The 25,920-nt window shown below is 35.6% G+C and overlaps 3 protein-coding genes across 3 annotated transcripts; 1 reads left to right on the top strand and 2 right to left on the bottom strand.

The window, feature by feature from the left end:
- Positions 1–196: 196 nt before the first annotated feature.
- Prp6 (pre-mRNA processing factor 6) lies at positions 197–3,662 on the top strand. The gene is made up of 5 exons (XM_075303578.1): positions 197–370; positions 449–766; positions 897–2,097; positions 2,216–3,169; positions 3,234–3,662. The coding sequence occupies exons 1-5, from the start codon at positions 273–275 to the stop codon at positions 3,456–3,458; spliced, it is 2,796 nt and encodes a 931-aa protein (XP_075159693.1). The 5' UTR covers positions 197–272; the 3' UTR covers positions 3,459–3,662.
- A 291-nt stretch (positions 3,663–3,953) lies between these two features.
- SmydA-2 (SET and MYND domain containing, arthropod-specific, member 2) lies at positions 3,954–6,297 on the bottom strand. The gene is made up of 6 exons (XM_075303579.1): positions 6,001–6,297; positions 5,116–5,941; positions 5,022–5,056; positions 4,698–4,947; positions 4,427–4,611; positions 3,954–4,366 (listed from the first exon to the last, which is right to left on the bottom strand). Exons 1-6 carry the CDS (start codon positions 6,142–6,144, stop codon positions 4,238–4,240), a joined length of 1,569 nt encoding a protein of 522 aa, XP_075159694.1. The 5' UTR covers positions 6,145–6,297; the 3' UTR covers positions 3,954–4,237.
- A 1,754-nt stretch (positions 6,298–8,051) lies between these two features.
- On the bottom strand, positions 8,052–22,459 carry nkd (NKD inhibitor of WNT signaling pathway naked cuticle). The gene is made up of 5 exons (XM_075303869.1): positions 22,130–22,459; positions 13,171–13,616; positions 11,627–12,334; positions 10,673–10,968; positions 8,052–9,858 (listed from the first exon to the last, which is right to left on the bottom strand). Exons 1-5 carry the CDS (start codon positions 22,194–22,196, stop codon positions 8,445–8,447), a joined length of 2,931 nt encoding a protein of 976 aa, XP_075159984.1. The 5' UTR covers positions 22,197–22,459; the 3' UTR covers positions 8,052–8,444.
- Positions 22,460–25,920: the final 3,461 nt, after the last annotated feature.

Below are 25,920 nucleotides of genomic sequence, written 5' to 3'. Positions count from 1 at the left end.
ATAAATAATTTATCAAAACAGCGCTTCGACCGCAACGTCGGTAATACCAAAGCTGCAGGCATTATTCGACATCTATACGGTTGACATTTGCTTTTTTCGTAGAAGAGAAATTTTCGTCCTCTTGTGTTTTTATTCTCTCTGGCTTCGGCTTCAGTCTCTGCTAGATAGTTGTATCATGTTATGTACGCGTTAACAGAGCTTGTCATCACTTGGGGTACTTTTAAATCTCATCCCTTATGCAAAACAATAAAAAAATTAAAAAATAAAAGAAAATGTCAAATGTAACACAGGCGGTGATAGCCAATCGAAATAAAAAACATTTCCTAGGAGTACCAGCTCCTTTAGGATATGTAGCTGGTGTTGGACGTGGGTAAGTAGGAAAACTAAATTTTTTGCACAACACACGTTTCTAATTCCCCTTATGTGAATTGATCTTAATTACATCTAGCGCCACTGGTTTCACAACACGGTCCGATATTGGGCCAGCCCGTGATGCCAACGATGTATCTGATGACCGACACGCACCTCCAGCAACCAAGAGAAAGAAAAAAGATGAAGAAGATGAGGAGGATGAAGACTTAAATGACTCGAATTATGATGAGTTTAGCGGCTACAGTGGCTCTTTGTTTTCGAAAGATCCATATGATAAAGATGACGAAGAGGCCGATGCTATATATGATTCAATCGACAAACGCATGGATGAGAAGCGCAAAGAGTATAGAGATAGAAGATTACGCGAAGATTTGGAAAGATATCGGCAAGAAAGGTAGAGTTGTAGTGTTCACACAGTCATATATACGAATAACACATTTCTTGATAAAATTAGCATAAAAATATTGTTGGAAAATTCTAATACCCAAAGTTTTTTTTTCGTTTCTTTAATGTTTTGTAACTAGACCGAAAATTCAACAGCAATTTTCGGATTTAAAACGATCCTTAGCCACAGTATCAGCAGAAGAATGGTGTAATATACCAGAGGTTGGCGATAGTCGCAACAGAAAGCAAAGAAATCCCAGGGCTGAGAAATTCACACCTCTTCCAGACAGTGTTTTGGCAAGAAATTTGGGAGGAGAAACCTCTTCTACAATAGATCCATCTTCTGGACTGGCTTCGATGGTACCCGGAGTGGCAACACCTGGCATGTTAACACCCACTGGAGACCTTGATTTAAGGAAGATTGGACAGGCGCGCAACACTTTAATGAATGTTAAATTGTCGCAAGTTTCCGATTCGGTGACCGGCCAAACCGTTGTAGATCCCAAGGGTTATTTGACAGATTTGCAAAGCATGATTCCCACGTACGGCGGAGATATAAATGATATTAAGAAAGCTCGATTGTTATTGAAGAGTGTAAGAGAGACCAACCCAAATCATCCACCAGCTTGGATTGCGTCCGCCCGTTTGGAAGAAGTTACGGGTAAGGTTCAGATGGCTCGTAACTTAATAATGAGGGGCTGCGAAATAAATCCTCAGTCTGAGGATTTGTGGTTAGAAGCTGCTCGGTTACAACCGACGGATACGGCTAAGGGTGTAATTGCTCAAGCCGCTCGCCACATTCCAACTTCCGTAAGGATTTGGATAAAAGCTGCTGATTTGGAAACTGAGACCAAAGCCAAAAGAAGGGTTTATCGCAAAGCTCTTGAACATATTCCAAATTCTGTACGTCTTTGGAAGGCAGCTGTTGAACTGGAAAATCCAGATGACGCACGTATATTGCTTTCACGTGCAGTAGAATGTTGCAACACTAGTGTTGAACTCTGGCTAGCATTGGCACGGCTAGAAACATACGAAAACGCACGCAAAGTTTTAAATAAAGCCCGTGAAAACATACCTACCGATCGTCAAATATGGACTACCGCTGCCAAATTAGAAGAAGCTAATGGGAATATTCATATGGTGGAGAAAATCATTGACCGCTCACTAACTTCATTGACTGCCAACGGAGTAGAAATAAATCGTGAACATTGGTTTCAAGAAGCTATTGAAGCGGAAAAATCCGGTGCAGTTCATTGCTGTCAGTCTATAATAAAATCTGTCATTGGAGTTGGAGTGGAAGAGGAAGATCGTAAACAAACATGGATGGATGACGCTGATTTCGTAAGTATTTATTATTACTGCAGTAGTTTTGCACACATAGATAGCGGGCGCTTTGTTAGCTTCCAGTATTGAGGATTGTAAAGATTTCAAATATTTGTCTTTTTTTTACTTTTAACAGTGTGCTAAAGAAAACGCCTTCGAATGTGCAAGAGCTGTGTACGCCCACGCCCTGCAAACATTTCCTTCCAAGAAGAGTATATGGTTAAGAGCTGCATACTTCGAAAAGAATCACGGCACTCGCGAATCTTTGGAGGCGTTGTTACAGAGAGCAGTCGCTCATTGTCCCAAATCTGAAGTACTATGGTTAATGGGCGCTAAATCGAAGTGGTTGGCTGGTGATGTTCCGGCTGCAAGAGGGATTCTCTCCCTAGCATTTCAAGCTAATCCCAATTCCGAAGACATTTGGTTGGCAGCCGTCAAGTTGGAATCCGAAAATGCTGAATACGAAAGAGCAAGAAGATTATTGGCCAAAGCTCGGGGATCGGCACCAACACCTCGAGTTATGATGAAATCCGCGCGGCTTGAATGGGCTTTAGATAGACTCGATGACGCATTGAGGCTTTTGGAAGAGGCCGTGGAAGTTTTTCCCGATTTTCCCAAGCTCTGGATGATGAAAGGTCAAATAGAGGAGCAACAAAATCGCCTTGAAGATGCGGCAAATTCCTACAATCAAGGTATACGGAAATGTCCGTCGTCCATACCATTATGGCTTTTGTCGGCAAACTTAGAAGAACGCAAAGGATTTCTTACAAAGGCTCGATCCATTCTCGAAAGAGCACGACTTCGCAATCCGAAGACACCAATTTTGTGGCTTGAAGCAATACGCGTAGAACTTCGAGCAGATTTAAAAGAAATAGCAAGCACTATGATGGCTAGAGCTTTACAAGAGTGCCCTAACGCTGGAGAACTTTGGGCAGAGGCCATATTTATGGAATCCAAACCCCAGAGAAAGACAAAATCGGTTGACGCATTAAAAAAATGTGAGCATGATCCCCACGTGCTACTTGCGGTGTCAAAACTGTTTTGGTCGGAGCACAAGTTCTCCAAGTGTCGAGATTGGTTCAACCGTACGGTAAGTAGAAAGGCACATTTGTCCAGCAAATATGTACGTCTAAATGTTGTTTATCATTTTATAGGTGAAAATTGATCCAGACTTGGGAGATGCTTGGGCCTATTTCTATAAATTCGAATTACTACATGGTACGGAAGCACAACAGAAGGAAGTGGAAGAGAGATGTATAGGTGCGGAACCAAAGCATGGCGAGGCTTGGTGTCGTGTCAGTAAGAACGTTCGAAATTGGTGTTTCAAAACTCCTGATGTACTAAAAGCCGTAGTTAGAGAGATAAATATACCAATTTAAGAGTATCTAATACATTGCACATTTCTTTGGTGGATGGATTAACAGCAGGACGACTACAGTCGTACTACAACCCGATACTACAACTTCGTACCATATCGTCCACAAAGCAATGTTCCAGTATAAAAAATGAATTGAAATAAAACCAAATTTGTAATTCTACCCTATGAAAGGTATACGATTCGTATATGGGTACATATTATTTAAGTTTTCTCCTTTTTTTCGCAACATATGTCGCCGGCGATATCTTTGGAAGAGTCGTTGAACTGGCATAATAGCATAAAAGCTAACACTAAATTGGTGTCGGGAGTTCAAGGGTAATGAGACATACAACGAAGAGATGATCCAGGAATTTCTCCAGTCGTTAGTTTTCATTGGCTTGTTTGCAATATATATCGCTTTTCGTTACCTTGTATATACTTCAATGCGATTTCATTGTTCTCTACGTTGTATACATTTTTATGTCTGTTAAATGATTAACTTCATAAGAACACACAATTTACGATTTTCTCAACCCAATATATTCTTTCTAAATATGAATTAAATAACAAAAACGTAAATATGACGAAAGTGGTCTTTTCTTCATGTAACTTTGGTTCATCGCGAGACAAAGGGATCGCCAAAGATGTTTACATGATTTTTCAGTAAAAAGTACTCTGTTGAGAGTTGCTGTAGCAGATTTTTACAGTAAAACGGAAAAGAAGAACGTACACAATAATGCAGGCCCCACTGCAAACGTCTGACTTCCAGTTACATGAACGAACAGTTGATAGGGCGATCAATTAATCATCCATCTCCAATTCTTTTGCCAACAGTTGTGTTCGCTCACTCAAAATAGGTTTCATTTCTGGTTCCAGCTTCATTATTTCTATTGCTTCTTTCAACAAACTCATCGACTCCAGAAGTTTATCCTAAATATGAAAACGTTTAGAAACTATACTTGAAAATCCATGTATATATTGAATGGTAACCTGTGTAGCTTGCTTCGTCAATAAACCATCGAGGAACTCCCGTTTTGCTTGAATGGCCATAGCTTCTTGCAAGTCGAGAATTAAATTACCACGGAATATACTCCAGCCACCATCTAAAACCTCTGCTATTTCCAGTAGCTCTTGGCAGAGTTCGATTTTGCGTTTCAAAGCCGCCTTGTTCGTTTCTGGTAGAGACATACATACATATGTGGGTATAGAATATTGAAGAAAAATATTTATAACGATTTTAATCTACTTGATAATCACTAACCGATCATCGAAAAGTTATACAATTGCGTCAATGCATATTTAACCTGAAGAACATGTGTATTCTTTTCGTGTAATGTATCTCTGTAACGGAATAGAAATTCCTCAAATGCTTTTGCTGATGTTTTGTCCAACGAATCTATCTCATTTTGTATGGCTTGGTTGCCCATATACATTTGCTTGGACGATAGTTTGTGGGGGCATAGCTGGCATTTCCAAATTGCATTGTTATCCATTGGATTTGTTGAAATTATCTGATAAAAAATGATGGCAAGTACTCATTATTTATTTGCTTATTTGAGTTCACCAAATTGGTGTAAATAAATACCTTTCCCACTTTACATCGGCTGCAAAGAATAGCTCCTAAAGAAACAAATAAATTTCAACACTTTCTCCACGTACACTATGGTAGCCTAAAATACCTGTAAATGTGTTAATCTCTGTAGGATCTAAACATCTGCGGCAGGTGCAAGAAAAGCATTTCGCCTGAAGTAGATGAGTACGTCTCATAAGTGTTGACCAAAGGGGTTGAGTGTAAGATGTCGAAATTATTTCACCTTTTGCTATTGTTGTTTTAGCAATAAAAATGATTTGCAAATTTTCATCAAAGGTATGACGCGAATTGGATATGCAGTCATGAGAAAACATCGATGCCAAAGGATAGATAGCTCTAACCTTGCGGCCTTCGGCATTCTGGCGTACCTCAAATGCATTTGTGTCTAAAATGGCAGCTATACGCAAAACTTCGTCTTCACTTTCATCCATACCCAATATAGTCCTTACAAATGTAACCAAGTTAGCTCGTAGAACATTATATAAAGGAGTGTTCTTTCGTTCGGCTAAGTGGTCTTCCAGTTCTGAGAATTTTTGAAAATCCATTGGCTTATTCCGCTTCAAAAGGAGACATCGAAGCGGCATTACAACACAGTAAGCAGACTCCTTTTTCCCGACCTTCCCACTGTAATCAATTTTAGCTCGGAAGTTTCGAGAAGCCATTAAGGTACACTCTTGGATATGGTGTTCAGAGTTCTCGCATTTTGCATCACATAAAGGCCAAGCACACTTGGTGCATTTGTAAAATGTGCTCCCTTCAACTGGTGCAGGTAGAGTCCGATGACAACCAAGACATAGGGGAGCAGACGCAACTTTAGGTCCATATATGAGGGGAGGCTCTCTCAGAATTATTTCGCCACATTTAATGTCGCGTGAGGCTCTTAAATGCCTTCCCAATACATCGTTCCTTACAATCTTTGGAAAAAAACGAATTTTACATAAATGTAGTCTACTCAAAAATTGTATTCGTTCACCTCGTAACATTTACACTCAGCTTTGTGACCTTTCTTCCAATGGATCTTCTGATGATCTTTCCCACAATAAAACACCTGTTTGCAGGCCATACACTTTAACGAAGCAGGCACCCCACATACAGCACATTTTGATGAATTTGTCATTGCGCTCTTTTCTCTTCGATAACTAATATTTTTTTATGAATATATACGACAAATATGTATATATATTTTTTGAAAAAAAAAAAAATGTTTGCGTAACCCGAAATAGCGATCGAAACTATCGTCACCAACTCGCAGCATGCAAATGAAAACGGTCAGTTGTACAAGAAAAGACAACAGAGAAAATTCTCTCTATGCCGAACGCCAAAAATTAAGCACCATGTTAAAATAGAATTCACGAGACTCACATTCTCTCTACACGATTGGCTAGATAAACCGATTTAAGAGACGTTGTAGCGGATACTTGCCTTTATGTGGCTTCTAAAGGACAACCGCAACACACTTACAAGTTGCACACACACATAGACCACCACCAATTCATTTTTCTGTTAAAAATAAATATCGTACTATCGATAAAATCTAGCATGGCTACATCTTCTACCAAGTATTTTGAAAAGTTCAAAAGGACAATAATTAAACGATCACCCCGCCGAAATAGTTGCTGTAGACGTTTGTTGTAATGTGTACATTTATTAAATTCTTGCTTAAATAGACGTAAAATATATATGTATATATATATATATATATATATATATATATATATATATATATATATATATATATATATATATATATATATATATATATATATATATATATATATATATATATATATATATATATATATATATATATATATATATATATATATATATATATATATATATTGTACTTAAAAATTAATATATTTAAAATTAGATAAACAACTTTTAAAAAAATCAACTTTAAAAAAATAAGAAATCAGTCTTTTTCAAATTTATGATGTATTATTGAAACATGACAATTTTGCGAGCAAAATCAAAAACATATATTTTGAGACAAATGTATTCGGCGAGGCCGAATAAAAACATAAATCCATCCGCCAAGAGAGTAAATGTAGTTTCGATACTGAACACTGTTAGAAATGCATGTATGATGTATATTTGTGGATGCGTATTTGCTATCTTGGATGGATGGATATATGCTGAAGAATGCGATTAATTCAAAATTATAGCTACGTAATTAACTAAATTGCAGAAAGAACTAGGATGATGATGATGGGACTTCTTCCAGCCTTTATATATAATTAACGCCTACGAGTATGCAAACAGTTTTTGGGAACGCATAAGTAAACAAAAAAGGTTAAGCTATACTTCTAGTTGTTTGATATTCGATAAATAGAGGGTTTAACTTAAATCCTAATAATGAGTAGTAGCTAGTAGTAAGTTCTTATTGTTTATATAACGATACATAAAAACGACCGGAGGATACAGCAATCCCTCGATTTACGTCGCCTCGGTTTCGTTGTTTCGATTTACGTTGTCAATTTTTTTGTTCTTCGTTTTCCGTCGCCATTCAATTTATGCCGCCTCAGTTGGTTACAATTTATAAGTTAAAGCAGGGGCATCCCAGTTTTTAACTCTGTACACGTTTAGCATTTGATTTATTTCTATGTGTGTGTAGCTTTTCTCGGCCATAGTGGACTTAGAAGTAAGTATGAGCAATTTTTAATTCGGTTTACGTCGTTTCGATTTCGATTCAAATTTCGGAACCAATCACGACGTAAATCGAGGTATTACGGTATTCAATGTTAGTATTTCTCATCGTTTTTGAGAATAAAATTGTTATCTGATCATGTCATACTTCATTTATCGACTTTATGAATAATAAAATAAAGTAAAATCATGATCTACAGTCACGATTGGAAGAAAAATTCTTTTTTTAATTACACTATATAATTATTTAACCCTCTAATGTTCCAATTTTTTCCCATCTGATTAAATTTTCAAGTTTAACGACACAAAAGCAAGAGAACTAAGCAAGAAAATATTATACCGTAAAATTCAGCATATGCTGCAAAGCCTCTTGAATAGTTTCAAATAAGTTTTGTTTTTATTTTGCCCATTTCTGGTGTCTTAAGGTGTGTTTTACTAAAAGCTTCCTTATTAAATGAAGCCCGCCTAAAGGCGGGCTTGGGCATTAGAGCGTTAAAGGCATGCGAAAGTAAACTGTTTTGTATTATTTTCTAAATGCAATAAAAATCTTAAATATCAGTGCATAAAACTGAAACTACTTATTCGATTGGCGGTTAGGTATTAAATGTTCGAAGAATACCCTTATTCACATATGTTTGTAAGAAAATATAATACAAAAAAAAAACAATCAATGTTGTGGAAAAAATGCACTGCAAAGCTAACTTCGTACAGCAAAATATGATGTTGTAAGAGCATTGTTTTGGTGCTTCAATTTGGATGAGATGTATATCATTCCTCTTTCTCTTCAAAGTGATGATAGTGATGATGGATGTGTTCATGTACATATCTATGAATTAAGGAAGACGTTGCGCTTGTATTAGCGCCGTTTGTATTTGCTACGGTTGACTCGATTCCATCGTTACTAATGGGACTATTTCGTTCGCTTTCATTTAAGGGAATTTCGTCTAGATTTGCAAGATCATCCTCGTCCAACTCGTCATCGATTTCTTCATCATTGTCAATATGTGGAAGACTAACTTTTTGACTGGTAGCTAAGATGTTACTATTCGCAGTAGCGTTGGTCGGTGTCTCCATTCCAACATCGTCTAGATCAACCAGGGTTCCCTCAGCAACATTCCTTGAATTGGTCGTGCCGTTTACTGATGTATCACAATTTTCATTGTTTTCGGTGACAACAATATCTTGCTGTGAATGGGTTTCGTCGTCACTTGTTTGAGCGATGAGATTTTGAAATTCAGCATCCTCACAAAATGGAATAAGAGCGGTGTAATCAGTATTCACCTTACCAGCACCGACATTTTGCGTACAGGATGAATCTTCGTGCATATTAGCTGTCGAATCAGATCGACGATAGTGCAGCCGGTGTTTATAACGTCGTTGAATATTTTCCTTGTTTGCTGTCGCTAAACTGGCCCTTTGCAATTTTTCCGTTAATTTTGCATACAACTCATAATTTTGCATTTGGCTTGGTCTGACTTTTTCCGATATTTCATGTTGAGGTTTTTCAGCACTCTGTTCAAGTATGTTATGTTTTGTGCCAGAAGGAAGGCGTTGGTAACCGTGGTATTGCGGCGAATTGGGAGATGGAAAACTTCCGTGGTATGTTTGAGAATGCGAACCTGTTCTTAGTATCTTGCTGCTTTTTACATTGTTGGATCCTAGTGACAGTCCCATTGGTTTGCCCGATAATATTGGTTGAATAGTGGCGGTACCTATTGGCTGATGTTGAGTTTGATTGGAATTCAATATTGCATTTGGATTATTGCCATGATTGATGGAAGAGGACTGCGTTGGCGATGTTTGGCTCAAACCGCCCCCACAAATTGTAGCATGCAAAAATGAGTCGTATCCGCAGAGATTCATTTTGCTATGCTGACCAGTTGTATAGCTGTTTGAATTATTATGCATGGGAATGGCACTATGGGACGTCGTATTCATACTCATTTGTTGATGAAATACAGGACCATGTGGTTGGAGATGGTAAATACTGTTGCTATTTTGATGTTCGTTGCCTGAAAACTCGTTGTTATTGGAGAAACCGGCTGAGCGGTTGTTGTGGTTTGCAATAAGCATAGGAATTTTGGTCTTTCGGCGAGTTTGTTGATGTTGAGATTGCTTGACAGTCTGTAGACGATGTCGGGGAGATTGCTGAAGGAATGGAGTCACATTTGCCTGGGGTTTTCTGAAAATATACGAGTACAAAATCAGTTTATTAAAAAATATCAATTGCATTTTTTTGTTATTTAAGTTAGTGTAAATTGAAAAAAAAAGAATGGATCAAAGTTTCCCTATCTCATGTCGGCAATATATTCATCATTCGTCTTGTAGAATGCTAAGCAAAAAACCAAAGGTCGTAGCAACAATTATGGTCATAACCAGAGAATGAAGCCGACCCATTTTTGTCGGCGGCGGCTGACACTAAATTTTTGTCTCCGGCGGCGGCGGCTTGACGGCTAAGCCGATATAGATTTGTCCATTCGGCGGTGGACAATTATCCATTATAAAATCAATTTGAAGTTATTCGAATGGTAATGAGATTAGTTGTACAACCAATCTTACAATCAAATTTACATTGACTTCAAATTTTCTGAGCAACTTTTTTTGCAAAGTTATTATAGCAGTGTGAAATAGATTGATTGTGGGTGGAAGGTTCAAAATTTTGGAATAAAATACGACAATTAGTAATACATTTTTCTGATTTAAATCGATATTTTTGATTAATTGGCGGCTAAATTTGAGTCGAGATGAGTCGATATATTCGGCGGCGGCGTCGACTGGTCAAAAATCGTCGGCGGCGACTGAAATCGGCGGCGCGACTCGGCGGCTTCATTCTCTGGTCATAACTTTTTTGGTAATTTTGCAAACAATTGGTGCTGACACCTTTTTGTCTGGCAATTCACAATAGATAAAAAGTTAACATATAAACTACATTGGGATTATGTAAAGAATTTTAAATATTGGGTTGGGGTTTTTCGTGGGTTAAAAACAACACATACCCGTTTAGCTGGAAACACAAACGATTCTTCTCCATGCTCTCACGAATTATGCTTATAAGATCATTACGATTTAATGCAGATTTCCAACATTCGCTAGAATTTCGTTTCTGAATGTTTGGTGTGTTCTTTTGTTGATTTCTTAACTGGACACCATCTAAAACATCGGAATTATTCATACACTGATCAGCAACGCAGGGTTGTTGTTGCATTGGTTTCTGCAAATGTCGGTTACTCCAACATGTCTCGTTTCCAACGGACAAACTTCGTTGTCGAGTTTGTGAGCAGTCTTGATGGAACTGAGGCATCATTCAAAAACAATTCAAAGACAAACAATGAAATGATCAAGGTAGGAGAATTCCATTGACATGTTTGTAAAGGAAGGAAAAAAGAAAGAAAAAAAAAAACGGAAAAAATAAATTAATAATAAATATAAAAACATAATGATATTTAATTAATGAAGAAAATTAGATCGAATACGTTGTGGTAGCATTACATAATAAAATAGACGCCCATATCTTCTTCATTTCATTTGACTTTTCTCGGTTGCATACTAGTAATTCAATTTGAACCCTGGAATAAACTGAAAGGTCATGTTATCTCACGTGACGGCGATGTCAATAGGCCGGCAAGATATTTTGATTTAACGCCATTGAACTTATGATTAAAAAATAGTCCATAATTCCACGCACGATAGAACCATGTCATATATAAAAAAAAATAAACAATTTGCATAAAATTTCATCCAAAACTAATCCTATTTCTATCAGTTTCAAGTCGATTTGGCAACCAATGTAACCTAAATTATTCAAAGACTGATATGCACAATGACGGACAAAGTCAAATCGATACAGGCATTGGGTTTGTCAAAGACACCATGGATCTATTTCGCCTCGTCATTAGAGGTACAAAAAGAACTACGCTTTGCACATAGATACATACATACATATATATTACCTTTTGTTTCCGCGATTTCCGATGCAGTTTAATGCGGGTCGCTGCAATGTTTTTCATATGAACCTCGTTTTCTGCTGTTTTGTAGTGAGTAGGAGAAATAACAGCGTTTCTAATTTCACATTCGCGGCACGTTTCAGCATCACATTTCTTCAATTGATCGTAGATTCCGTCTTCAGGATTTGTAGTCTGAGCGATCTGAGATGGGACCATACAATATTTTTGCTCTCCTTTGGATTTCGAATTCAATGGATTATTTTTGGATGTTATTACATGGTTCGCGCTGTTGGAAGTTTTTGCTGTAATTATGTCTCGTTCTTTTTCACTATTGCTATCATCGTCTTCGTCTTCTGATTTTATGAGTTTACGCGGTCTGTAACGATGTAGTCGCCGGGCAGATGTGTTGCCATTGGTTTTTTGACCCGAGGCATTTTGTTGTTCAACCATAAATGAATTAGCAGTCTTTTTTGTAGCTTTCGAAGATTTCGATGTATCATCTGGGGACACAGTAAGACGAACATTAATTGTTTTACTGCCACTGTGAGGTACTACTACAGACTTTCCAATCGATTCATATATGGTATAAACAATACCAACAATATCGTCCTTAGTGATTTTACCATGGTGTCCATCCAAATCGTAAAATGTAAATGAGAATTGTAAGGGCTGAGATGATTTACCTCCTTCTACTGAAACATCGCATGTGAATTCCTAGGTTACATAGTAGTTAAATAAGACAATAGTTGAAATTGTAAACTTTTAACTATGATTGTTAAATTACATACAATCACCTTGACATGGGGATAGTAATAAATATAAACATTTGATCTAAATATTACCTATTAAATGGAATGGTGCTTAGTTTAAATGGTTTAAAATCCAATGTAGGTTATCAATCAATCAGTTTGTATCGACGATATATGTCAAATATGAATGAGGCTCAATACTCCTACCAAATATTTGAGTCTAGTGGAATCTATTCACAAAAAAAAATGTCACGATTTTTTCCAATTAAAGTCTTAATTGAGTTTTAGAAAATATTCAAATAAAATTTTTTTGATTCAACAAATTTTTTAATTGAAACAAAAATCAATCACAAAACTTACTAGTATCAATTAATTTTTTATTGATACTATCATTTCTGTGATTGAAGATATTTCAATTAAAAAATTAATTGGATCAATTAATTTCGTGATTGAACCAGAAAAAAAGTGTGTTTGTGTAGATCGGCAAAATAAATGTATAATATGTATATTGAATTTCTTCTCATTAATGGATGCATGTCATTTTTTAAGAGGTCATGAAACAAATTTGCTGTGGTCAATTAATAATGAACTATCCATTTTCACATGCATGTTTAACTCTGGAATGCTCATTATGATCTGGCTATACTATAAATACAAATCGATAAAAATATTTTTACTTTTCACCTCATTTATTCACGAGTTCAGTGAATAAATGAGGTGAGACGAGACAAAGAAAATGTCCTAACTATTTTTTATTTCTTATAAGAATAATGTATGGAAATCTACTTTACTTTTACATACCTCTAGCCTAATATGTTCTTCAGAACGTTGCTGATGTCTATGGCTGTGACGTGTTGATATATTGTTTTGTTGGTTCTCCAATCGTCCCGTTCCCTCATTGTCAAACGATTGTTGTTGTGGCAGTTCTGTGTGCAATTGTCTATTGCCTATGGTTTTCGACTGATGCTTTCCATTAGAATCTTTGCAGGTGGCATATAAAGAAGCAGAATGATCGTGGAATTGTTGGTGTTCTCTGGTGTTATTATTGATTGTAGCAATAGGACACGTGTTTGCACAGGATGAAGGGGGCGGAGTCGAAGCATTTATATCATTCCCTATTTCAGGTCGTATGGGCAGATTATTTTCACGATCACTTACCAAAAGTAAGTCTGGGGGAGCACTACAGGAGGAAGAGGCTCGTACTTGATTAAATATCAATTCCTCGGAATCTGTGGCACACTCTTGTACTGTAATAAAAAAATGTTCGGAAAACCAAGAATTATATTAAAACCAATGTTTTTGCTGATAAACCCTAAAAAATTAGGTGCGACATCGGTTAGTACCTATTCAAAAAGAGTCGAATTTTGAATGTAAGGTTCTTTCATGCTATCGGGTGATTACAATTTTTTCATTTGAGCAGAACTTTTATTGTCAGTATTTGCTTATATTTATAATAATTAATGAATGACATAGGCGTAGCCACCGGGTGCAATGGATAGCATGCCCGCCTTGCATGCACAAGGTCGTGGGTTCGATTCCTGCTTCGACCGAACACCAAAAATGTTTTCAGCCGTGGATTATCCCACATCAGTAATGCTGGTGACGTTTCTGAGGGTTTCAAAGCTTCTCTAAGTGGTTTCACTGCAATGTGGAACGCCGTTCGGACTCGGCTATAAAAAGGAGGTCCCTTGTCATTGAGCTTAACATGGAATCGGGCAGCACTCAGTGATAAGAGAGAAGTTCACCAATGTGGTATCACAATGGACTGAATAGTCTAAGTGAGCTTGATAGCTAAAGAGGTCTTATGGATTTGTTATCTCCCCCTAAAAAATACCATGCAGTATTTTTTTCCAAACTACGGTTATATATCATTGAATTAAATATTCCCACCTACACGAAGTAATTGTTTCTCTTTTTGAGGTATCTTAACAATGAACACACATTGTAGTTTTCACCCCTTAGGAGAACGTTGCTAGGCACGCCGATGTTTAACTGACAATTGTGACCAATAAAAATAACAATTCAAAATAAAATTATTTTATACAAAATTTTTTGAAATATTCAATTGGCTTTAAAATGATGACAGAAAGAATCCAGATTTTCTCTGTTTTAAATTTCCCACTTGTTGAACAATGTTTCAAATTGACTGACAATCAAAGTGGCAATATGGCGGCTGACATTGTTGTTTCCGTAATACTAAATGTATATACCTTGGTGCTACTATTGCAAATTCCGCTTGCACATTTGATGAGTTATATGTTATGCAGATTTTTGGGTTTACAGAGTAATGTGTAAACAAAATATATATACAGTAGTGGTCATACAATTAGAAACGCTATTTAAAAATTGAACTTTTGTATCACCTTAGCTACTTTAGACCAAAATTTAAGTAAATATGCAATACATATTATAGATACCACTTTATCCATCCCAGCCGTTTGTTCTATGTTTTGTCTTATTTCCGAAGATGGCTTATTACAGTTGCTTCTTAAATCCAAAATTGTAGTGGTCGTATAATTAGAAACGAAAACAAACACTCAATTTTATACCAAATTTTCTGCAAAATATAATACATTTAAATTAATATAACCACACAATAGGCAGCTATACCATATTTCCAGGTCTAAGTTCCAGAAATTGTGTTTATTCAAGAAATTGGAATACTATAACTCAAATTTGAGGAAGTTAGACACGATATCCTGTAGTAAGGATTGGTGGTGTTTGGCAAAGTCTTTGAGAAATGACAAGGCTCCAGCGAAACGTAATCTCGGTGTAGATGATTTCTTGTCCCATTTTAGAAATGCATTTTCAATAACAGAGGAATGTGCTCAGATCAATTGGTGTCTCCCATACTACACGAATACGTTTTTAGACTCCCCCTTTGAACTTATCGAACTGCGGGCAGTTATTTCTAATTTGGGAAAGAACAAGTCGCCTGGGCAAGATGGGATTCCCAATGAATTCTACAAGTATGCTCCTCAATGTTTCTTGATGAATATATTAGAAGTCTTCAACCGTATTTTTTTGAAAGAGTCGATACCATCACAGTTTAAGGAATCAATTTTAATACCGCTATTTAAAAAGGGTGATCCGAACGTTGCGTCGAACTACCGAGGCCTTTCTCTTATGGATAGCATTTGCAAGATCTTCAACAATATATTACTCAACCGTATAAATGATTGGCTTTTCGAGAGGGATATCTTGAGTGAGTTTCAAGCAGGTTTTAAGAAAGGATATTCGACAATCGACAATGTTTTCAACTTTGACTTGATTCCGAGAAACAGTCTCTTTTTCAAGTTATCATGTCTAGGTTTGAGTACCAAAATTATACGGATTTTGCAATTGTTGTACAATGGTACAAAAAGCAGAATACATGATGGAGAATCGTTTTCAAATTTTTTCTTCTTGGATTCTGGTGTGAAGCAAGGATGTATTTTGAGCCCAATTTTATTTTCTCTATACTCAAATGATATCCCGGATATACTTCCAGGCGGTGTCACTGTTGCTGGAATTAACGTCAAAGTGTTACTGTACGCAGATGATATAGTTATCCTATCAGATACTCCACGAGGTCTGCAGGATATGATTGATGCTCTTCGGGAATATTGTTTGAAGTGGCACTTGAAAGTTAATTTGATCAAATCGAAGATTTTAGTTTTTAGGAAGGGGCGTAGGGCTCCTACAGACTTGAATTGGTACTATGGGGATACTAGTATCGAAATCGTGGATCACTACAGATATCTTGGAGTTGACATTACTTATAATTTGGCATTTGATAGACATATTAACAATAAGCTGTGTGAATCGAAGATGGCAATAACTTCTACATGGTCTAAATACTTGAATCACCCAAAGATTTCTAAAGCGAATAAACTAAAAATATTCGAAGCATGTTCGAGATCTATAATGTTTTATGCCGTTCAAATTTGGGGTTTCCAACAGTTTGATGGCGCAGAAAAGTTATTTAGATTTTTTATAAAGAAGATGTTATATCTACCGTCGAATACTCCTAATTATATGCTTTACTTGAAGACGGGGTTTGATTCCCTATTCATTACGACTTTAAGAATGCATTTAGAATATATATCTAAGATCTTACATCTAGGCTCTCATCGCCTACCTCGCATACTAGCGGAAAGGATGATAGAATTGGGTGAATATTGGGCAGGAAAATGGTTAGATATATGTAATTCCTTTCGAAATCAATTGGGTGATAGAATGCCACTATGTATGCACTCGAGTGTCATTATAGAAAAACTAAAGATAGAGGAACGCAATGCTTTTTATATGAATGCTCTTAATTCGCAATCTCATGACCTTTATCCGAAGTTGGAGTATAATGATATACCAACACTCACAGAAAATTTATCCTCTCGTGCAACGAGTTTAATTGTAAAAGCTAGGGGAGGTTTGCTGGACTTAAACTCTCGTTCCTTCAGAAGTGTGTTAGATGGTATGTGTAGCACGTGTAATAAGAATGCGAAGGAAAACACATTTCACTTTTTAGGAATATGTCCAATTTATCGCGGATTTAGAATGTCTTATTTTGGTAAAACGTCTTTAAATGAAAACGAAGTTATTCATATATTAAATGGCACGAACATTTCAATACTATACAACTACTTAGAATCTTGCATAAAATATAGGAAATTAATCTTGAATGAATTCAACGTTTAAAAGAATATGTCCATTAAACAGAATTATAATTAAGTAATATGACATACAGCGAAACTGCTACGTCATATATAGATTAACTTACAAATTTATATATATTTTAAGAATTATGAATTGTTAATCTATTAATAAATAATAATATAACTAGAAACAATAATACATAAATTTAGTACTTCGTTGTGTAACCCTTATTTTTAATAACTTCGGTCAATCTTCGTGGTAAACTCTCAGCCAAAGTCCGGTATCGTGAAGCTGGTATCGAATTCCAAACTTCCCTTATATTTCGAAAGTGATCATCATTATTTTTAGAAGTCTTTGTTTTCAACATTCGTTCCACATTCTCCCATTGATTTTCTATGGGATTTAAATCTGTACTTTGAGGTGGCCAGGACAAAACCGTGGTTTTTGTATCCGTAAACCATTGTTTTACTACACGCGAAGAGTGCTTCGCAATCGTTATCCTGTTGAAAAAAATTTCGTTACCGGGATATTTGTGAATGAGTATGGATCCATTATATTTTCCAATATATTTTTATATTGATGTTAATCCATGCGTCCATCTATGCGATGTATGGGGCCAATACTATACCAACTGAATGCTCCCCATACCATCATATTTTCCGCCTCCGTTTTTAATTGGCTTGATGGTGTATCTAGGATCCAATGATTTGTTCAAAGGCCTTCTAACGTAGCATTTTCCATCTGATCCGAACGAATTAAACATTGATTCGTCACTCCATAGAATTTTTTTCCAGAAACTTAGAGGCTTCTTCAAGTGCTCCTTTGACAATTGTAACCGTTTTTTAATATTTTTGCTTGTAACCAGCGGCTTTTTTCGTGCAATGCAGCCATAAAGCCCAGCTTCATTAACCATTGCACCACGGGAGCCACCGTGGTGCAATGGTTAGCATGCCCGCCTTGCATACACAAGGTCGTGGGTTCGATTCCTGCTTCGACCGAACACGAAAAAGTTTTTCAGCGGTGGATTATCCCACCTCAGTAATGCTGGTGACATTTCTGAGGATTTCAAAGCTTCTCTAAGTAGTTTCACTGCAATGTGGAACGCCGTTCGGACTCGGCTATAAAAAGGAGGTCCCTTGTCATTGAGCTTAACATGGAATCAGGCAGCACTCAGTGATAAGAGAGAAGTTCACCAATGTGGTATCACAATGGACTGAATAGTCTAAGTGAGCCTGATACATCGGGCTGCCACCTAACCTAAGATACAACCAGAAAAAAACTCTTACGTCTTAAAATCAAGTGTAAAAATATCTCTATTCTCTATTATCTACTACAATCAAATTTTTTATTTTTAAATAAAAGCTTAGTTCAATGCGCCTGTACTTTTTAAGATATCAACACTATTTTTTTCAAAAAAACACATAATTTTTTTTTTGAAAAAAATGTGGTATGCAGATGTTCTTTTTTACCATTTTGCATATTATATATATTTTTTTTCGGGGGAATCGGTGATCTTGTGCATTTAAGGGCTAATTTTTTCAAGACGTCATATATAGCTCCGATGCCTGATTGGCGTGAATGCACTCTTGTGTATGTGAGAGACATAAACGTATTTTAGAGGCATATAACTTAAGATTACTGGCGGGCCCGGAAAATGTTGACATAAGCAATCTACTAATATTTCTGGAACAATTAGATTGTTTCTACAGAAGTGAATTGTCGGGTTGGATCATCGGTGAAAACTTGAAGTGCTTATATGTAATAGGTATTTTTAGGTAGTATGGTATCACAATGAACTGAATAGTCTAAGCTGGCCGGGCTGACACTTAAACCTAGCCTAACACCAAATTTAGAAATGTTGAAAATGCACCATCATTCTATTGCGTATGAAAATGCACACACAATTTCAATGAAACGATATTTTGTTCGGGACAAAAAAACACTTTGTGGAATAACCCCGTGATGCTTTAATAAATTGACCATCCCATACCATTAATATAAGGAGATTCATTCAATAAAGTTAACATACGACAAACAACAAATAAACAAAATATGGTATATAGCATTAGTAATCTTGGATATTTATCCTTCGATATGAAAGTGGGCATTGTAACGAAAACTTTGAAATTAAAGAACATCAATAAATTCATCCCGCGGTTTAACAAAAAAAACTTGTTTTTCTTTTGTAATGAAGAAAAGAAGCGATGATGTAAAGTGTTTAAAAAAGAAAAAAAAACGTCATAAGGCTAAATCTACTGCAGCCGCAATTACTCCATGTAGTGATACACACACAAAATGAATTCAAAACACAGAAAACAACCCCCTATACAGACATACAAAAGGCACGCTTTTTAGAAAAACCGCCGCCCAAGAAACGAACAATCGTACATATGACATGATGTTAATATGGGTCAAAAATATAAGTACATTTTTATAAAACAAATCCATCCATCGCCCACTGAATTTAGTCAAATCATAGCCATACACTGTGGACAAGGTAACATTTTCCGTAGGTGCGACCGTCTCTAATGTCACGAGTTTTTGGTTTGGGATACATATCTACTGGCCGCACAAGTATTTTGTATATACATACATACATAGGTATGTAGGCATGTATATTCTATTTACACAGTATCTCTTATAAGCTGAATCTTCGTGATACCGAGTTGTTCAATCGTTCGCGTGTGGAACAACTGATGGTGTCGGAGCGGTTGCTTAAAGGTTTAAAAGACCATTTTTTGCTGAGAATCAACAAAAGCGGCTTGAAGTATTTTTTGTATGTTCCTTGTCTTTATGATGATGCCGCGGTTGGGGTAATAGTATGAACAAAGGAAACACTACAACATGAGAGATGGTTGGTATGGGAAAAAGCGTACATATTTTTTTGGCCCTAATTTTTAAACAGATGTATCTAACTTTTGTTATAAATGAACATTCTGACTTTTCCTAAATTTATAAAAGCGAGTTATTACCAAGTAAAGGTCCCTTCCTCTAAGTATCAATCAAGTATCCTCTAATTATCAAACTAAATTTTTATGCATAGCCCAACCTAGATTTAGAATTTAATTATATTTTATGTAGTTTACATTTTGTGTACGCAAGCTTTTTTATGTTCCAACGTTTCTTCAAGAATTCTCAAACGAACCCGGTTATTATGAATCTATGGTATAGTGAACAATATTTGTAGTCCGTTTATCCCATTTGCTTTAAAAATACATTGTTTACAAGGAAATCACAAAAATAATAATGAAAAGACAGAGCAAGATACAAAATCACTTTCAATTTTCCGAAGCCAAATCAAGACAACAAAGTCACTTCAAATTTCGAAGGAAAATCATGATTGTTCTTTACTATGGTTATAACGAGTAATTGATACATACAAGGAAATTTGTTAGTAGGGACAGCAGAAAGCCTGCTGAAAAAGGGACAGCAGTCACTGTTTGCTGAAATGGCAAACATTTCCTGCTGTTTTTGAAGCTCGATTAAACTAAAACATGTTTTATTTTGGCTAAAACAAATAAAAATGTCAACTTATGAGCTATCCTAGCATAAATAAAACGATATTTTGTCAATATCTATAGTTTTTGACCAAAAATCTGAATATTTATCTAATTGAGGCATAACAGCAAACAAAATGTTTGCTGATCGTATTTAGGAGCTTGTAAGTATATTACAGTGCAAAAATATACCAAAAACTACTTTTGGTTCTTAAATATGCTTTGGGGAAAAATTTATAACCTAAAAATTTTATAAATTGTTGTTCATTAGGCCCTGAAGTACAAAAATATTACAGCAGACATCGACTGTTGTTTTTAGCAAACTTTTTTCTATGAGTGTACAAACATCTGAAAATCCCGGTTCTTGGGATTTCGTTATAACCAAAATAAGAAGATACAAATTGAATTTAGTTGGAGTCAGTGCCATAGTAAAACCATCTCGACCTAAACCAATATGGTCGAATTTTTATTTATTTATTTTCTTGGAAGTTCTGAAAAAGTTCGCTGTCGTTTGCACCATTCCCTATGGTGAATTAGTGAATTAAGTTTTATTGATTTATTATTACTATTATTATTATTTATCTATTTATTATTATTATTATTATTTTTTTTTTTAAATAAACATATGTGGTAGCAAATTAATTCAACTAATCTCCGGTGCAATTGATATCTTCCTTTGCATATGGTCTTTAATTTTGACGAAGTCAACCGAAGTATTGAAAAAAATAAACAATTTCACGTTCGTTATGTCAACCCATAGCCAAATCATAAATCGTCATAAAATTTATTAATTGAATTTAGAATGAAAAAGAATATCAAACCCGCACAAAAAATTTATTATTAGAAAGTTTGATTTTTTTCTGTTCATACAGATTTATTCTCGATTTTAAGGTGGGTACTTTGTTCGGTTTTCGAGTTCAAAACCACTTTATTTTGCCGATTACTTTTCAAAATTATAAAAGAACAAAAACATATCCCTGTAAAGTCTTGCCGAAATCTAGAGGAACAACCAACTGCGTAATAATTGAGTTAAAAAACGAACATAGTACTGACCTTAAACTCGAATTAATACTGAGTACTTACTAGGTTCGGTTTTTTTCACCAAAAGTGCAAAAATATATAAGAAGACGATAACAAATTTTTCAAGTGCTGTCAAATTGTTGTAGCAAAACATTTAGTATTCCTAAATTACTAGAAACCGTACATATTATTATTTTCATTTCGAAACAAAAAGTACCAAATATAAGTATCTACAATATGACTTTGCCATCCCCGTCGCTCACACTACAACTATTTCATTTGTTTACATCGGTTCCCGATTTGTGTTTTGTTTTTTTTTTTTTCATCCACTCTCATAGTAAATTTATCTCGTCGAGTGTTGTTGGCGGGTCGGCGTCGTTCAAAGCGATCAATTATTATACCTTTGAATGGCCCGCCGCCTCCGACCGTCTAACGAGTACAATAAATATATGAACATGTTTTCCGAGCACCAGCACAACGACCGATCACTGGGAGATGTGAGCACTTGATTTTTTCTTTCAATGGTTGTGGTGTTTGTGCAAAGTATGAAGATATACTTATGACTTCATTTCCTCCGATCAAACTTTCGTTGCTGACCAAATACTTACCAGAAAATTGTTTATATCCTCCCAGGATTTTGTGCTTCCACCATTTTACTATATTTCCCGCCATCATAGGAACAATTAGGAGCTATAACTTAATATTTGACCCTGGAAAATTTGGGTCGAAAGCAAAGACCACATAAGAATCTTCCACTTAATATTGCGTTGTAAATCTTTATTTTTTCTGTTATTGTCTTATTATTGTTAACTATTTTCATTCTCCGTAGGGCACTATATTTGCAAATAATACATATTTTTGTTAGAAATGCCCAATGTCCATTGTATTTTTTCTCAAATATAAAAATCACATCTCACAACAATTGAAGAGAAACAACGACTGATGGAACTGATGGATGGAACGCCTTTAGTAGTATTATAATCGAAAAAAAAACCGTAATCACTAAATGAAGGCGTTTAGCGCACAGCCATTACGCATAATTTGAGCGTACTCTAATTTGACCATCACATTTTGAACGGCGTCAATTTCTACGACGCCGTTTAATTATTTTAATTATTAATTTATCAATAGTCCGGTTCGTTTTTTGGCTCGATGCACGGTTGTAGACAATACACCCAGCTTATTTGTGGCATCTCGGAGAGAGAGGTTAGGGTTTCGCTTGAAACTACCGGCAACTCTCTTTGTCGTCTCAGCGGCTTCCGGTTTTCGATTTCCCCCCGATCCAGACTTCCTGGCTGTCGACAAACGTTCCCCAAACACTTTAATTACTTTTGTAACGGTTGATTTGGCAACTTTTAGCGATTTTGCCAGCATTGCGTGCGAATAGCTCGGATTTTCGCGATGCGCGAGCAAAATTTTGATACGCTGCTCTTCTTACTTGGACGGCATTTTGACAACTGAAGAGTGAATTCCAAAATCACAGTAGGAGCAACATTCTACACACACACACTTTCAAAATGGGGGGGGGGTGTTCAGGTTTTTTAAATGCAAAATTGAAAGAAATACGTCAAGTTTACATTGACCAAATTTTGACCGTATCACCCTTTATCAATAAAATATAATTGTATTTATAAGGACTAATATGATACACATTTGTTTCTGTGCCATTACAATTTAACAATATGGGTATATTTAGGTATGTATCTCATTTGTGTTTTCTATGTCTATGTTTGTGAAAAACATTTAGTGTTCTAAATAATTTATATAAGATATGAATAGAATGACCTGATATAGTAAAAGCTAAACTATTAGTAAGAATAAATTTTAATGAGGATTGCAAAAATTTCCAATAATTAATTCTTCACCCGATGGTGGAGAATTAATTAATTCTGTGTGGCAAAATAAGTTTTCTTTCAAATATATAGCATTTTCACATCAAATGAAACTTTTTTCAAATCAAATGAAACCTTTTTCAAATCAAATGAAACTGTTTTTCTAATGAATGAATTCGTGACTCACGAAAAATGTCGTGACTCACGAAAAACCTCGTGACTCACGAATAATTTTATGAGTAATTTACCTATAGAACCTGTTTGAAAACATGAGTATGATTAAAATCGAGAGCGTTATAAAACTCTTCACACCTAGGGTGTCACTAAAATTATAAATGAATTCAACTCGTAAGCATTTTATGTTCGTACGCGGAATTATTTTCGTGAGTGTGTTTTTCCGAAATTCGTTACTCACGCACACTTACGAAGATATTATTTTCATTACGAGGAATACTATCGTAAGGAATTTGTCGAAAGTAACTCGAAGGAGAGTGCAAATAATTATCATGCAAAGGTGAACTATGAATTGCCCCTGGTGGGATAGATGATAACCTCTCTCTCGGGGTAAAACGAAATTGAAAAATCGTAGAACGAAATTTCAGGCCCATGAGAAATCCCGGCTTAAATCTACTTTATTACAAGTGGTCCAATTTTTGGCCAGCTTGTAGACTTTTTGATTCTAAACACAAAATGTAATATACCACTTTTTGTCGGAAGGACCTATTTTCGGAGTTACGGGCCCCTAAAGTTTTCATTATCACGTATGATTTAGTATACATCGGACATAATCATCCTACAAGTAATATATTTAGAATAACGTGGACACGGAGCGGTCCTGGGTTCGCGTTTGCCCACTTTGGACTCTGTCCATAAGAGAAAGTCTCAAACCCAAGCCGAAGGACGGCAACCTTTCCACTTTGGGTTCGCGTTAACCTACTTTAGACCCATAGAAGAAAGTCTTAAACCCTGGCCGAATCCGGTCACCTATACGACAACTTTCAAGGGTCGGTATCTCGAAAACTACGCTCTTCCGACAAAATTTTTACTTAATATTTTCTCTCTAAAATGTACTATTTATTTATTTTATCAACCAACGCCCTTCTGGACAACATGTTGATAGACTTCAATCAATAGAGCTCTGCTCTAGTATTCCAAATAAAAACTTAACCTTATAATTAAAACGAAACTAAAAAAAAAACTTAAGATTCACTTTCGAGCAGACTGAGGAAATATGACCCGTGAAACTCAGTCCAGAATCAATCTCAAATCCTATACAGGAAACGGAGGTAAAACAAGATACAACAGAATTCTGTACCGTAATACTTGCAGAGTGATCACGCGCCCCATGAAACAAAACACAATTAGTTTTCCGCACATTTAAGCAGATATTATTCTCGCACACCACACAGAAATACGACCAATCCGAAAAATTTTATAATTGGATGCATAAGCGTAGGAAGGCCTCTGGGGAGGGGGCTTAGACCCACCAGAGAGTTTAGCCCCCCAGAATTTGAAAACCTATTTACGATTTTCCATTTTTATAAAAATTAAACAAGTATATACAACCGCACAAAGTTACGCTAAAGACTTTCATGCACAATCGAATTACTTCGGTTGTGGTCGCAGTTGCCGATGGCAATGTTTGAAGTCTGATATTTATGAAATGAAGCTGTGGTTGTGATTTAGTTTATTATTTTGTTTAGTCTGATTTAGCCAATTTAATTAAAAAAATAGTAATTGAGGGGGCTTAGACCCCCCAGAAAGAGTTTAGCCCCCCCAGAATTTGAAAACCTATTTACGATTTTCCATTTTTATAAAAATTAAACAAGTATATACAACCGCACAAAGTTACGCTAAAGACTTTCATGCACAATCGAATTACTTCGGTTGTGGTCGCAGTTGCCGATGGCAATGTTTGAAGTCTGATATTTATGAAATGAAGCTGTGGTTGTGATTTAGTTTATTATTTTGATTAGTCTGATTTAGTCAATTTAATTAAAAAAATAGTAATTGATAATAAAACTATTCTTTCATAAATTAATATCTTAATAATGCTGCAAAAAACGTCGCCAAAAGAAGAAGCGAAAATGTTCTTTTTGGGTCCGGGAGTGGTTTATATTTTCTATAATTTTTAATGCATTCCAAAAGCTTGATTGAAACATTTTCCCTCGAATATTTTCAAAAAGTATTGATTTTTCTATAATGGATTTGTCATTTTTGTGATAAAATTTGAATAATTTGTACTACTTTATTTATTCTTACTCTTTTTTTAAACTAGTTGAAAAAAGAAAACAAAAAATTACGCATTAAAATATGAAAAAAAAATGAAGTAAAAAAACTTCCTGTGTAGTTAAAATAATTAACTTCTTTGTGGAAGTGCTTTTAAAGTTGTGCCTTTAGAACAACTCCCATTTTTTTTTTGATGGGAAAAGTGTGGAATTACTTTAAGTTGCTTTATTATAAATTAATTGTCGAGTTATTTTGATGTCTAATTTTTTATTAATTTTTATGAAATAAAACATTAATTGAAGTTATATGTTCAGTCTATAAATTTTTAGCTAGGAAGA

The sequence above is a fragment of the Haematobia irritans genome, chromosome 4, assembly GCF_050003625.1.
Source record: "Haematobia irritans isolate KBUSLIRL chromosome 4, ASM5000362v1, whole genome shotgun sequence".
NCBI lineage: Eukaryota > Metazoa > Arthropoda > Insecta > Diptera > Muscidae > Haematobia > Haematobia irritans.
The sequence above is the reverse complement of the archived record's forward strand: the minus strand, read 5'-3'. Positions and strand labels throughout refer to the sequence as shown.

Bases quoted from the DNA above. Each gene is read 5' to 3' on its own strand.
- nkd (XM_075303869.1), bottom strand. From the start codon at position 22,196: ATGATGGCGGGAAATATAGTAAAATGGTGGAAGCACAAAATCCTGGGA. The intron at 13,617-22,129 runs GTAAGTATTTGG...TTTTTATTACAG, and splicing joins AGGATATAAACAATTTTCTG to TACAAGAGTGTGCCACAGAT. The intron at 9,859-10,672 runs GTATGTGTTGTT...GTATATTTTCAG, and splicing joins TTGTGTTTCCAGCTAAACGG to AAAACCCCAGGCAAATGTGA.
- Prp6 (XM_075303578.1), top strand. From the start codon at position 273: ATGTCAAATGTAACACAGGCGGTGATAGCCAATCGAAATAAAAAACAT. The intron at 371-448 runs GTAAGTAGGAAA...AATTACATCTAG, and splicing joins GTAGCTGGTGTTGGACGTGG to CGCCACTGGTTTCACAACAC. The intron at 2,098-2,215 runs GTAAGTATTTAT...TACTTTTAACAG, and splicing joins GGATGGATGACGCTGATTTC to TGTGCTAAAGAAAACGCCTT.
- SmydA-2 (XM_075303579.1), bottom strand. From the start codon at position 6,144: ATGACAAATTCATCAAAATGTGCTGTATGTGGGGTGCCTGCTTCGTTA. The intron at 4,948-5,021 runs GTATTTATTTAC...ATTTTTTATCAG, and splicing joins GCCGATGTAAAGTGGGAAAG to ATAATTTCAACAAATCCAAT. The intron at 4,367-4,426 runs GTTACCATTCAA...TTTCATATTTAG, and splicing joins TGACGAAGCAAGCTACACAG to GATAAACTTCTGGAGTCGAT.